At 50.4% G+C, this 13,528-nt stretch overlaps 1 protein-coding gene across 1 annotated transcript in view; it reads left to right on the forward strand.

Annotated features, from left to right (window-relative positions):
- The window catches only part of STK10 (serine/threonine kinase 10), a 43,464-nt gene continuing 29,936 nt past the window's right edge, over positions 1 to 13,528 (forward strand). The window contains exons 1-2 of the mRNA XM_042826198.1: positions 1 to 206; positions 10,901 to 11,065. Of these exons, the coding sequence (XP_042682132.1) occupies positions 51 to 206; positions 10,901 to 11,065 (321 nt within the window). The 5' untranslated portion in view covers positions 1 to 50. The remainder of the gene's footprint in view (positions 207 to 10,900; positions 11,066 to 13,528) is intronic.

Here is a 13,528-nt window from a genome sequence, read left to right on the forward strand (position 1 = left end):
GCCGGTAGCTGGCGGCGGCGTGGGGGGGGAACCGCCGCGCTCCCGGCAGCATGGCTTTCGCTAATTTCCGCCGCATCCTGCGCTTTTCCACCTTTGAGAAACGGCGTTCCAAGGAGTACGAGCACGTTCGGAGAGACTTGGATCCCGGCGAGGTGTGGGAGGTCGTGGGGGAGCTGGGAGACGGAGCCTTCGGCAAGGTCTACAAGGTGGGTGCGCTCTCCCAGGCACCTGCGCTCCCCCCGCGGTGCCGCCGGGATCCCCGCTCCGCGCTCCGGGCTGCGTCTGCGCGTCCCGCCGGGCACCGCGGGGCTGGGAGCGGGGAAAGCGTCTTCTGCAAGTAGGGGCAGCGGGAGAACTTCTGGTTCAGTAGGACCGAAGTGCAGCCGTACCTGGGGCTGGGGCAAGAAGGGAGAGAAGCGTTCTGTCTCTCTCTTTAATTTAAAAAAAAAAAAAAAAAAAAAAAAAAAGCGCCTTTTTCTTTTTTTCCTTCTAAACTGTCAAACTTCTAAACCTTGCCAGACTGTCGGAGCAATGAATGGAGAGCTCGCCGTCTCCAAGTTTTGCGAGCCTCCAGGGGTGCCATTATGTGTGTGCAAGCTCGGTGAGCAGGGGAGAGCAGCTTCCGATGGGTACAGTGCTATGACTGCTTTACCTTTGGGGTTCTAAAGGCCAAATACCAAACCGGACTTTGCTCCCCAAAGCTCCCCTGGTACGGCTCTGCGCTGCTCAGCTCTGCTGCCCGGCAGCTGGGGTGGGCAGGATGCTGGCTGGCTGGAGGAGAAGGTTGGGCTCCAGCTTCCCTGAGCGAGCTGCCCTGGTTGCAGAGATCGTTTGGAAGCGGAGCTGTGAATGAGCTGTTTGGCGGCTGCTTTCTGGCAGGCTCGTTAGAACGTTCAGCAAGGTATTGCCGTGTCAGAGCTGGGAAATGCAGAGTGACCAAGAGAAGGGCGAGCAGGGAGCTGGCTGTTTGCAGGCCAGGACAGCACGCTGCCATTTGTTTTCTCTATTTATGGCTGTGTTATTTGAGAAAAATACTCTAAAAATCAGACTTAAAGTGGAAATCTTTGGTGAAAGATCCATTCTTCTAATATAACGCAATTGCTTACAATTGTGAGTTAAGCTCTAATATATTTATCATTTTGAAAGTGGCACCTGTGCTAATTAGCTCTTCTGTGACCCATTTGCTTGGTGTTGTGTATTGGAAACCACTTTGTATATAGCAACGCTCACTCCTGCCTGGGTAATTATTTGCTTGTATTTGCTTAGGTTTCTTGTGCAATGAAAGGAATGAGGTAAACATTGTAAAATAAGTTAATGGGCTTCTGAGACAAATGAAAACTTGGAGGAACACCTGATTTATATCTCCTCTACTTTAGATGTGTTTCACATATCCAAAATAGTGAACTTTAAAACAATAAATAAATAACGGTGGCTGGATTGGTTTTTCTAATCAGCTGTCAGACCTGAATGCCTCTGCTGTGAACTCCAGCCTGACACAGAATTAATCGATGATGGTAACTGTGTGCGCTGTGCTGTCGGGCAGCAGCACTGCTGTGTCTCCAGCTCCTTCCAGCGCCTTCCACCTCCCTCCATCCCCTCTTCAACCCGAAGGAGGACGTGGGCTGTAGTCATGGCGCAGTGCAGGCCGCGTGGTTACAGCCCAAAGTTCACTCTGTCTGCAGCTGTGATTGTACTTTAACAACCAGATCGAGAGGACTGTCTGCTTTAGGCATGGGGTGGAGGCTCACCTTGTGACGAAGGAGAGGGCTTTTCTGCTTCGTTGGTCAAGTTTCAGTTCTCCATCTTTGAACTGTGCCCATCCTTCATCTGGAAGGACACGGTTGGCCTTTAAGAGCTCTTGCACAAGATTTGATTTGTTTAAGAACCCCGAAAGATTCAGGTGACGCATTACTCTAAAGCCTTATTTTAGCTAATAACTGGTACTGTTATTGCAGAGCCGTTTCCTGCCATGTTAAGGTTTAACTTGGATGTCGTCTGCCTTTGTCTTTCTAATCTGGAGCACGACCCCAGTGATGTGTATGGGATGGTGACATGAAGGATTATGCTTGCTGTACTGCTCTGCTCAGCTGCCAGGAAAGCCCAGAACAAACAAACCAGCCCTTGTGCACCAGGAAAACGTAGGTGGCCAAGGTGCAGTGAGAAACTGTAATCGTTCTCTTCAAGTTACTTTGATGTCAATTTGCTTTTCACACCAAAGCAATCATTTGGAGCGAGTTGAGGCGTTTGTGTGGCAGTGAGAGTTTCAGGATGTTTGAATGAAGTTCCTGCCTGCCCTCCGCCCTGCAGCACAGGGATGTGATGTAAGCCCTGCATCCTGCCCTTCCGCCCATGTGTTGGGCCCTTGTGCAAAAAGATGGGATTCATTCGTGCAGGGAGTAATCTGAAACACAGCCTGAATGCTCCGTGCTAGGAGCCATTTAGATTTTGGTAGAAGGAAAAGTGTGTTTATTGGGGCGGGTTTAGGTTTTGTGATGCTGGGTTTGAGCAGGGGGAAGAAGGGCTCAGCTGTGCAGCGCTGATGTAACTGCACTGCAGGGTGCTTGGGGAGCTGCTCCTTGGACTGCCTGGCACTCAGCTGAGCAAAGCTGAGCTGGTTTGACACAAAAGTAGGATGTGCTTGATTCCAATGTATGTTAATTGCAAATAATCATCTCTGAAATAGAGCCCAAAATGTATATGGTCGGCCTTAAGAAACACCCAGTTAGTAAGAACTGTGGGAATTCCTGTTTCTCTATAAAGCCTGCTCTTCTTTCCCCAGCAGAAGGGGACCTGATTGTATGAGGAAACAGTGAAACTCGCTGCAGAGGGTAACGATGCTGAAAAGTAGGAAGGCGGTGGGGAAAACTGCTGCTGCTTTGCATTCACTCTATGAATCCTTTGGTTTTGGTAATTCCAGTGGGTGTGATAAGGCAGCGATAGCAGCCCACAGAGAACAACACGCTGCCTTCTAAATGTATTTAGTTATTTTCTTCACCCAAAGGTCATTAAATCAGCCATCTGCTGTCAGTCATCAGGCTGGTGGTCAGAGCTGCAGTCAGTGTGAAGTTAGCAGTACCCCTATTATAAAACATACAAATAAATGCAATATAAACATAAAAATTCAATGTCCTACCTCAGAACCTTTTGTTGTCAGCAGGAATGGATGCACCCTGGCTCTTACAGGCCCTGATTGGGACAGGGCTGTGTCTTGTAGAAGCATGGGCTCTGCTGAAAGGAGCCTGCAGTTTCGCTGCCTTCCTGCTTCCTGTCAAACTGTGGATCGTTTTTGCTGTCCTCACACCTCTTGTTGAACGCTATCTCCTCTTCCCAGCACATGCTGATGGGTGCTGCTCTGATAACGCTTCCTCCTAGCAGGGTGGGGATGGGATGTCCCCTCCGTGCAGAGCAGCCCGCAGCTGTCAGCACTGCACAGCGCTGGGGCAGTTCATCTGAACCCTCCATCAGTGCAGGCACCAAGCCTGAGCTGTGCCACAGCAGTTCCTAGGTGTGCCCCTGTTGCTGCTCTGCTGTCTTTTTTTAAGGTGCAGCTTCAGGAGCTGTGTGTGCGTTATCTGATGTGTTACGGTGGCATTAGTGCTTCGTTGGTAGCCCTACAGTCTCTAAAGCTCTGTTTTGGATAGGGGTGGTGAAGGGCTCATGGTGGAGGTGCTGTGCAGCTGCAGTGTAAACCCAGCATGTGCACAGGGAGGCACAGGGCTGTCTCTGCCACCACCAGCTGCCAGCCTGGGCTTCTCCCAGGTCAGCTCACTTTTGACAGTTTGGTTCACGGAGAGTTTAACACCCGGTTCCTGGAAAGGGCATTGCAGAGGGACGTGGAACTGCTAGCTTTGCTTTTTGCTTAAAAAGGAAAAAACAAAAAAAAGGAAAAAGGAAAAAGCTGAAGTTGATTGCAGCTTGGTCCATAAAAAGAGGGCAAAAGAAAAAAGGTACGATTGTGATTGGGTCTTGTCCCTTGGACTAGCTGGGAGGTTCTCCTGCAGTGTTTCACATGGGGAGAGAAGAGGAATGAGAATACATCACTCCTTTACTGAGGGAGCAGTGGCCCAACGATATTAAACTTGGTTGAACTTTAAACTTGATTAAACTTAATGTTCACTTGAAATGCAGTGACACATGCACTGCTCCGTCCCTTCTGAGGGCCAGGCGAAGGCTGTCTGCAGCTCTGCCGAGCCGTGGCTGTGTGTGCAGGGGGAGAAGGATGGCTCTCCGTGCCCTAAATATTTTGACAATTACTTCTGTGTCACGGCCTGGAGCTTGGCAGTGCTGTGTGCCATGGGCAACTGCATGGAAGGGAGAGCTCAGAGCAAGGCCTGGGGTCTTTCACCCTCAGGCACACAGCAATCCGTGTCCCTTAGAAAAATCCCTACCTGTCTCGTGATCTTTTTAAATTTTTTTTTTTCCCCTTGAACAGCGCAGTTTCTTTGAAGCAAGGATGGGGGAAATGTACTTTTTCCCATCCCTGAGGTACTGCTGTCTGTAAATCTGGGGTTTTCCTAATGAACATGCTGCTGTGCTGTGTGGGTGCTCAGGGAGCTGTGCTCACCCACAGCCACATGCCTGTCCCCTGCCTGTCCCCCACCTCACGCACGCAGCCACTCAGCCTGCAGCCAAGTCCTTAGCACTGTGTGCTAAACTTGTTGCAAAAAGATGCAACCACTCAAAATGTTCTGGTGGTTTTCATTTTGGTGGGGTTTTTTTTTTCATGTTCTACTGTTTTTTTGTTTGAATGCAATGCATTGACTGAGTGAAGCTCAGGGCAGACATGCTGAACTTGGGGCACTGTGCTCTTGCAGGCAGTTTGAGAATGTTTCATGCATCCATACTCGAGGTCTGCACAGGCTGAAAGCCTTCTGTCCATGTTGAGCTTTCTTTGCCCCCACATGGTTTTTTCTGCTATTTCTGGCTCATGTTGGCACTGTGCAGCCAGCTCAGTTCCTGCAGGTTATGGTGCGATGTACCAGCAGAGAAGCTTCTCACCACTGCTTCGGCCTGTCCTGCTGTGCTTGGGTACAACGTTCCAAGCACTGCACAGAGTTTTTCTGCACCTCAGCAGGCCAATGCACTGCTGCTTGGGCTTGTTGGCACCCCCTGCCTTCTGCTGGGCTGCTGCTGAGCCTTTAAGGTGGGAAGGGGTGCATGTGCCATGCTCCAGTCCCTTTGTTTGTGCATCCATTATAGATTGGAAGTCCTTGGTCACTGCTTGAACTCGCTGCTGATGTTCCTTTCCATTGCCCCTGGCACGTCAAACCAGAGGAAGACACTTCTGCATTTTTACTAACGCTTTTCTATTTGTTTTGCAAGCCACTTCCACTTCCCTTTAACTCTTGCAAAAGCGTTACCATAGCTGCCAGAGCAGCAGTGTGGTGCAGCCCTTGGGCTGGAGCTCTGCTGCCTGGCCTGGTGCCCGTGTGGTGCTGTGTCTATGGGGGATGCCAGGTACATGTTGCCCTGTGGCTTCAGCAGTGTGATATGCAGAAGGGATCGCTGTGTGTGTGCTGCATTTGGCCCTCTGGCAGACGAGGCAGCCTGCTGGCATCTCCTCCTGTCTTGTTGGGATAAGGCTCAGCGTTATTTCCCCAAACACACGTATTGCACCTGAAAGTCATAACTTAGAAGGTTAAAATGTTCCTTGTAAAGAGTTGTATTTCTGGGAGGCTGCACTGGAGCTGGGTGCAGCATGAGAGGCTGCAGGCGTTCGGATAGAAGGTTTGAATTTTGGGTGGTCCTGTGTGCAGCCAGGAAGCACACTCAATGATCCTCGTGTCCCTTCCAGCCTGGGACGTTCTGCATGTCTGTGATTCTCTGCCAGGCTCAGTGTTCTGGGGCTCCCCGCTGCCACAGCTGCACTGCTGCACCCACATCACTGCCAGCTCTGCTGCCTGGTACTCTTGGGTGGGGTGAATTCAGCATTTCCAAAACAGAAAAACCAAAGACACAATAATAATAATTTAAAGAGAGTTATTGCGGCAGACTGAAGTGGCTCTGTGAGGCTCATCGGACATGAAAGTAATTTCAGCTCCCATTGATTATTTGGCAATAATAGGAATACTGACTTGTGCCTGTCTGCTCTGTGTTTATTGATGCAGACAGCTCAGGCAGAGTTCATTGGAAGGCAATTAATCATTATGCTATCCCTGAGAAATACCTAATCGTTCAGTTGCTTCCGTACAAAGACACACAACAAGAATTTGCTGCGTGGAAAACCAAGGCAGAACCATCAATCCGCAAATACAGCATCCACTGGAAGGAGGCTGAGGAGGAGCTTCTCTCTCTTGGTTCCCCAGCTCAGTAATACCTGGGGCATCAACTTTTGCAGCAAACACAAGGGACAGAAACACTACTGCACATCATTGCAAACCAGCTCTGAAAGGGTGATCCCGGGCACAGGAAGCTCCCAGGACACCACGCTGGTGAGCAGCACGGGCAGAACTCCTGTGGCACCACTTGGAGCACGCTGGCTGCCAGCTCCGTTCTTTGTCACTGGTGGGTGAGAGCTCACAGGGACAGTCCCTGTGCTTGCCATCAAGCACTCTGTGCCATGGCAGGGTGCTGCCTGAGGAAGGACAGAACAATCTGCCTTCCGGCAGCGAGTTCTTACAGAACTTTAAGTAGTTCCTGTGTTTGTCAGAGCCGAGGTTTCACAACAGGCTGAGTCATAGGCAGACCAAACAGCCCTTTGTATCACCTGAACAGCCACCTCTTACCCTTTACATCCTTGAAGTGGGCAGCACTTTCTCTACGCCTCTGCCTCCAAGGAATGGCAGTGCTTGTTCCCTGGTGTTCCCAGTGTGTTTGGGAGCAGCATGCCCCTCACCCATCTTTTTCCAGAGGGCTGCAGCAAGATCCTTCCTTCCTTTTGCTTTATATCCCGCATGTTGGCTCCTGGCATGGCTTTCTGGAAGTGGTTTATTGGGTAACTTTTATTTGATTCATGTTCTCCTGTGAACTGCATGCCCCACTGCTGTCTCTGCACAGACCTGTCAGCCTGGGTCTGTGCGGTGCGTTGATTTGCAAAAAGGCACATAGGGCCAGAAGGGCATTTCAGGTTTTAAATGCCAGGACTGTAATGAATCCAACTACAGCTCAGCAGCACATCCTGGGCGCTACGCTGGCAGCTGTCTGCTCTATATTTTGTGCTAATTAGCACTCCAGGGACAAATAATCCATGGCATTAAAATGCCCAGCAGTGGAGGAGATACATGGTGGAAGTGGATATTTTTTTAAATTTAACTATTTTTATTTTTGACTGACCAGCCATAGGTCACAGACTGGCATCAGTTTCTGTTCTTGGGATCTCACCAGCTGGCTTCTTCTTTCTCTTCAGCCCACAAATTTCAGTGGAAAATCTGCTGGTCTGGGAAACACTAATTCACCAGAGTGTGCATTTTGGAGTATTTTGTGCAGGAAATGAAACTCTCTCTTCATCTTCACATTCTCTAGAGGTCATTTCAAATGCTGTGGCTGTCTAACAAACTCACTGCTGGTGAGTCAACCTAGGGTACTCCCGAGTCATCCTGGCTTTCTTTTCCTCTCTGTCACTGCTTTTAAATCCCAAAGAAATGAAAAGATAAAGAAAATAGCTATCGTGAGAGTTGTTCTCATTTCCCCTGCTGCAAAATAAGGGCTTCCACCTCATGGCAGCTCCTGATGGAGGTGAAGCTGTAGAGATGCAATATTCCGGCTCTCAGAGAGCAAGCAGTGGATGCTGCCTTCCTGAGCCTGGCACTGTTTCCCCTTGCCCAGGTCAGCAGCTCACAGACTGGAGGTGCAGGTTGCTTCTGTGTGACTGCTGGTTTTGAGGTTGGAACAATCTGTATTTTGCTTGGTGCTGATGTCTTGGAGTAGTTCATGACTTATTGCACAAGGATGAGTAGAAATCAGAAAAGGCCTTTAAGCGCTAAAGGATCGTTGCTTGTCTCAGATGTCTGAAAGTGGCTTGCAGAGATAGCAGTGTAAGCATTTGGCGTATTTAGCATCCAAACAAACCTTCCTGGAAGAACGTCTCTGTTTTAATACGCTGTATGCAGGAAAATACTAGCTGAGAAGCTGGAGGAAATTGCCAGATGTGAGCTACAGAGACCGCACAGCACGCTTAGCCAAAATTTGACATTGCCTGTACGCATCTGGCTGCTACAGTGCGGGGCTGTGTCACACACGCTGCCTGCTGATGGGGGACAGCTGTCCCTTGCTGCTGCAGGGCTGGCACGGTGGGAGCGCAGAGGGCTGGGTTGGAGCTTGGCAAGATCGTGGGCAGCTTGGAAGGGGTCAGCAGTGCTGCCTGGTGGGGTGTGGGTGCTCATAGTGTGTGGGGAGCGGTCTCATCATCATCATGCTGGAGGGGCTTTGTTGTAGTGAAAGCCGACTTGTGCAGCTGGTGGGACTCCGTCCCTTGCAAAACTGCAACCCTCGTGTCTGCAGCAGCGGCCAGGAAACTGCTCTCATTCAAGTCAGTCCTTATTCCTGGGGAAGGGCAGCAGCTGATCATACTGTGGGCATCTGTAAGGTCCCAGAATTGCTGTTCTAACATGTAAGAGAACTCGTGGCCTGTGCCAAAGCCAAATGGACCTCACGGCCCTTCCTGCTGGCCTTGTGCACCACGTGGTGAGGCGCTGCACAGGGCCAGGCGAATCAAGGAGAAAACAACTCTTGCTCTGCGGTTCTGCCACCAGCAGCGTGACTTCACCCACTGCGTGTTTGGACCGAAGGCAAAGCAGTGTGCTAACAGGCTCATATCTGGAGAGGAAGCCGTATCTGGAGGTTGCTGGGCTACTCACCGTTAGTAACACGGGTAATGATGAATAAGATCAGATCGTGGACTGCGATTGCACCCCCGCCCACAGCCTGCTTTGCAGAACTGTGTCTTCCAGGTCTGTGTAAACAGCTTCTGCAACCACAGCTGTGTGCCAGCCGAGGCTGCAGGGTGGCGGGGTGCAGGGACCGTGGGCACCATGTGCCTGGGGAGGGTGAGCAGCCTGGGCAGTCAGAGCCATTGCTCCCCTGGCAGTAGGCTGAGCCCCTGGGGCTCCGTGGGTGCCTTTAGGGCCCCTGAGTCCTGGTCTGAGCCCCGCTGGTGGGCCCATGCGGTAGCTGGCGTCCAAGGGAAGCCCCACCTTGTCTCACAATATTTACTTTCCCTCCCTCCTTGGCTCCCTCCCAGGGCAGTAAGTGCAGAGCAAACATGGTGGGGCACTTGGTATGGAGCTTGGGAAGCACCATGCATTCCCTGTGCTTGCTTCTGCCCCGGCACCTTGCCCCAGCCTGCCTGCTCTCCTCTGGTAGCTGCTGGCAACTTGAGACACAAATTGGAGGGGAAAAAATGCCCACAAACCCAACAAAAAACTATTTTCTTCTGAAACTAGCATGAGCCACTGTCTTGCATTTGGGCAGCAGGCCCAGGTAGAAATGGGTTTGTCCCCTGTGGTAAAGACACACATGTTCGTGCCAACCAGTGTGAATTCCGCAGTCAGGACCTCCTTATTTTCCCTCTCTCCATTATATGGCTTTCCCCTCATTCTCTCCTCCTCCCACAGCCTGGCTGGTAATACACAGCAACATTCTCACCTAAGCCTTGTAAAACTCTTCAGTAGGGTTCATAGCGTTTACATTAGGAATTAATCCTGCTGTAAGCTCCCATGTAGGTTTTGCAGACACAGATACATAAACCACAAAGCAGTAAAAAAGGTCCCAACTGCTCCTTCAGCGTGAGCATCTCCAGCATGACTTCTGCCTTGGGAAGCAGTCGTGATCCTAGGAGGAGCAGCGTGAAGGAGGGACGAGGAGTAGAAAAGGGGATTGAGCTGAAGTCATGCAAGAGCTCCCCTGTGTCAGTGGAGGAGCAGAGTGTGTGAGCTAATGGGGATTTCTCCTGTTCCTCAGCCTGCTGATTCAATGCACTTCTGGGAATGGCATTCAGCTCCTGAGTCAGCTGCTCCATCTCGCCCCCTCACCCAGCCCGTGATGCTCTGATAGCAGAGTTCTTTGTACAGTCAGTCTTGCAAACACACCCTTTTTTGCATTTGGTTGCAAATTTTTGCGAAAGTTGTGTAAATTTCCAACTGCAAAGTGCTCATTGTCCGTGACAGTTTTGGGGGAAGCAAATGGACATAAGTGTTGCGTGGTGCCCCATGCTGCATTAGCAGCCTTCTTCTGGTGCATAGCATCTACAGGCGCAGCAGTTCCTAGGCAGCTGTTGGTGCTCTCTTTCTAGGCAGTATTGCCAACCTTTAGAACAGCAGAGTTGTTCTCCCCTAGAAAGGAGAGGAAAGTCAGCAAGGTTTCCCAGGCAGCAGGACGAAGGTTTGGACATATTTCTATGTATTATGTGAAGCAGGTTGCAATAAACAGGTTAATGGGGCTGTATGAAATAGCGGGGCAGCCTGCTGAGACTATTTCTCTTACCATGGTCTGAACAGTCACAGGTCTGAAGGTCACAGGAATGCTGGACAGTCTTCAGAAATCGAGACGCACCCTTCTTGGTGCTTTACCTGCTGAGGAGGACATCCCAGTGTTTCCACTACGCATTGCAGAAAACCGTCCCGGTGAGGAAGAGGAGTGTAGGGAGCGTGCTGAGTACTGTACTGTGAGTTTGGTTGGATTTTGGAGCTATTGCCTACAATAAGATCAGAGAACCTCTAGATTCTGAGATCTTCTTGCTTCCATATCTTCTCACACTACAAACAAATGGAGATATTTCCTTGTCGTTGATCCTTTGTCTGAAGTGTTGATCCTTTGTCTGAAGCTTTGCTCAGGCCTGAGGGAGCAGCAGTGCATCTGCAGGCTCCCATCCTTGTGTTACGGATGGTCCTGGAGGAGCAGGAGCTGTGCAGGCTCTGTGTGTTCCTCGCTATCCGCACCTGCTCATGCTGGTTTTGTCTTGCAGGCTAAGAATAAGGAAACCGGTGCCTTAGCAGCTGCCAAAGTCATTGAAACAAAGAATGAAGATGAACTGGAGGATTACATGGTGGAAATTGAAATACTGGCAACCTGTGATCACCCGCACATCGTCAAGCTGCTGGGAGCCTTTTATTGGGAAGGCAAGCTGTGGGTAAGAGTTTCTCCTATGTGTGACCTGTATGATTGTACATTTCTAGCTTGGCAAAGAAGAAATCGGTAACTCACAGAGAAGCAGAACCTTTGGAGCACCTTTGAGCATCAGTGTGAATTAGAAACGACTTGCAGACTGTGCTCTGCTTGCTGGATTTTTCCCACTTTCTTCGACAGGCAAACTGTCATCTAACCAAAGCCGTTTATAAATAGCCCAGGGAAGATCAAGAGATCTTAAGCTGAAGTGAAACTCAGAGTTGTTAGATTTTTCACCTTTTGTAGCTTGAAAAGGTAGAAAATGCAGCACTGATGAGAGCCTCTCTTTTGTATCCACCCTCTCATTTGAAGGATCTGATGAAAGTGTAACCCCCTTTTTTTTTTGGCTCATCCGTTATTTCTGGCTCAGCGCACAAAAAAAGCAGGTGGGCACAGGCAAAAGGACACCGAATGCAACCCAGCGGGCTGGTGCAAGGCCTGGACTAGCAACTTCCTGCATTGCTCTCCTTTAGTCCAGCTGGTACAGTCTCTACCCAGCCCCTCCTCCCCCACTCCTCTTTTTCTATTAATTCCTTAGTGCCAGAGGAAGGTTAGCATGGAAGGCACCTTCCCTGGACGTGAGCTGTACCTCGCTGCTTGTCCTGCCTGCCTGGAACCGAGGGCAGAGCCCAGGCTGAGCTGCAGTTCTGCCACTGGAATAACACAGCTCATACCTTCTTTCCTTGGTTAAGCAATGCTGCAGAAATGCTCTTGCACTTCCTTCTGTGCTTGGAGGGAGAAGGCTTACGCGCTGTATTTAGATGGCTGCTAATCATGGTGCTGAGATTCTGGGCATGTGGGAGAACAAAAGTAAATATGTGCTGTTCTAAGGAAGTGAAAGGCAAACATCTTTCCTAGGAGGGGACTCAGGATTTGGACAAGATTGCAATTGAAGCCACATAAACCCTGGCAAAACGAAACAAGCAAATGTGTAACGAGCCGAGGTGAGAGGTGGTGCAGGCTTATATTGCACTGAGTTCTGCTTTTCCCTCCCTGATCTGCCTGTCCTGCACACGCTGGCCGGCCTCGCCAGCTCACTGAAATGTAAGCCCCCTCCCCTTTCCCTTCCACCTCCTTCCTGCAATAGGAAGCTTTGCCTTCCTTCCTGAAGGGAAAATGGATTGCAGATCTCTGCTCCGCTTTTGTCTACGAAGTGCTTTGTAATGTCATATGCTCGCCGACCTACTAAAATTAAACAGCCTCTTTGAATCTAATGGAACAAGAGCCTCCTGTATGAGGCTGTCCCGTGAGGGCAGACGTGACAGCCCTGGCCATTGTTTTGGAGAGAGGATCGTTCTCTTTATTTAATTATTTGAGTGGCATTTCCATGTCAGTGCTCAGGCCGTTCCTATTAATGTTGTAGTGTTTTTCTGGCTTTAGGGGAAGTAAATACGCCGGCCTGTTGGCCTGCTGGAAGGTTTCTAGTTGCTCTCAGGCTTTCTCTGAAGTCAGAGGTTTTTGCTTCTTGGTCGCCAGCCCTGTGGGGGAAAATCTGCAGCCATATATCAATGTCTCCTCATCTGGCCTTCTCCATCCCACCTCGATTTCCATCTGTGCAGTCACTTGAGCAATGCTTTCCTGGACCATTTGCCAGTGTTCCCTTTGCAGATGGGTGTGCAGACCCTGCTGTAGTTTAGGCTTCCCGTGGGTGTGTGTCCTATGGTTTGCTGTGCAGGGAAGGCAGTGCTTGGGAAGGGGCAGGAGCTGTGGCACATCCTGGCTGCCAAAGCTCCAGACGTGCCCAGCCTCCCAGATGGCAGGAGTGCCTTGGTCTGAATAATTTATGGCTTGATCTGTGCCACAGGCAGTCTCAGCTGACAGTCCTGAGAGGTGCTCTTGCTTCATCAGTCTGTTGACTGATGTCTGACTCCTGAGTTTTGAGTTTACATGGAAAGTATGAAAGGAAACCTGGCCTTCTTTGGCTGCCTGGACCCCAGAAGTTCTCTGTGCCAGGCAGGGCTTGGGGTCAGTGTGCTGTGGGTAACAGAAGGGGACGTTCAGTTTTTGTGGGGCAAGAACCTTCCTGTGCGAAGGGAAGTGGTGTAGCTCGGCACAGCGTCGTGTAAATACAGCTCTGAAACGAAGGCATAAACCAGCAGATTCCTCTTGCTTTTCGACCTGATCTGTACCATGCCGAACCAGCAGAACCCCAGTGCAAAAAACAGGCTGTGCATGGAGGGATTCAGCAACTCCCCAGGGATATGACTGGTGACAAGACAGCATCCAGCATGAAACTCCTTCCAGCATATAAACCCTTCACAGGGATGCGGTGCCCTCGGCCACTGGGTGCTCTTCTGTCCCCTTCCTCCCCCACGGTCTGTTCTGTGCTCATGGCAGGGGCTGAGCAGCCTTGTGCTGGCTGAGAACAGCCCAGTGAGGCTTGCAAAACTGCAGTGCTGGGAGCTCTCGTGATTTTATTTTATTTTGA

Source organism: Centrocercus urophasianus, unplaced genomic scaffold (assembly GCF_019232065.1).
Source record: "Centrocercus urophasianus isolate 14NV4802_14NV808 unplaced genomic scaffold, USGS_Curo_1.0 seq_26, whole genome shotgun sequence".
Taxonomy (NCBI): Eukaryota; Metazoa; Chordata; class Aves; order Galliformes; family Phasianidae; genus Centrocercus; species Centrocercus urophasianus.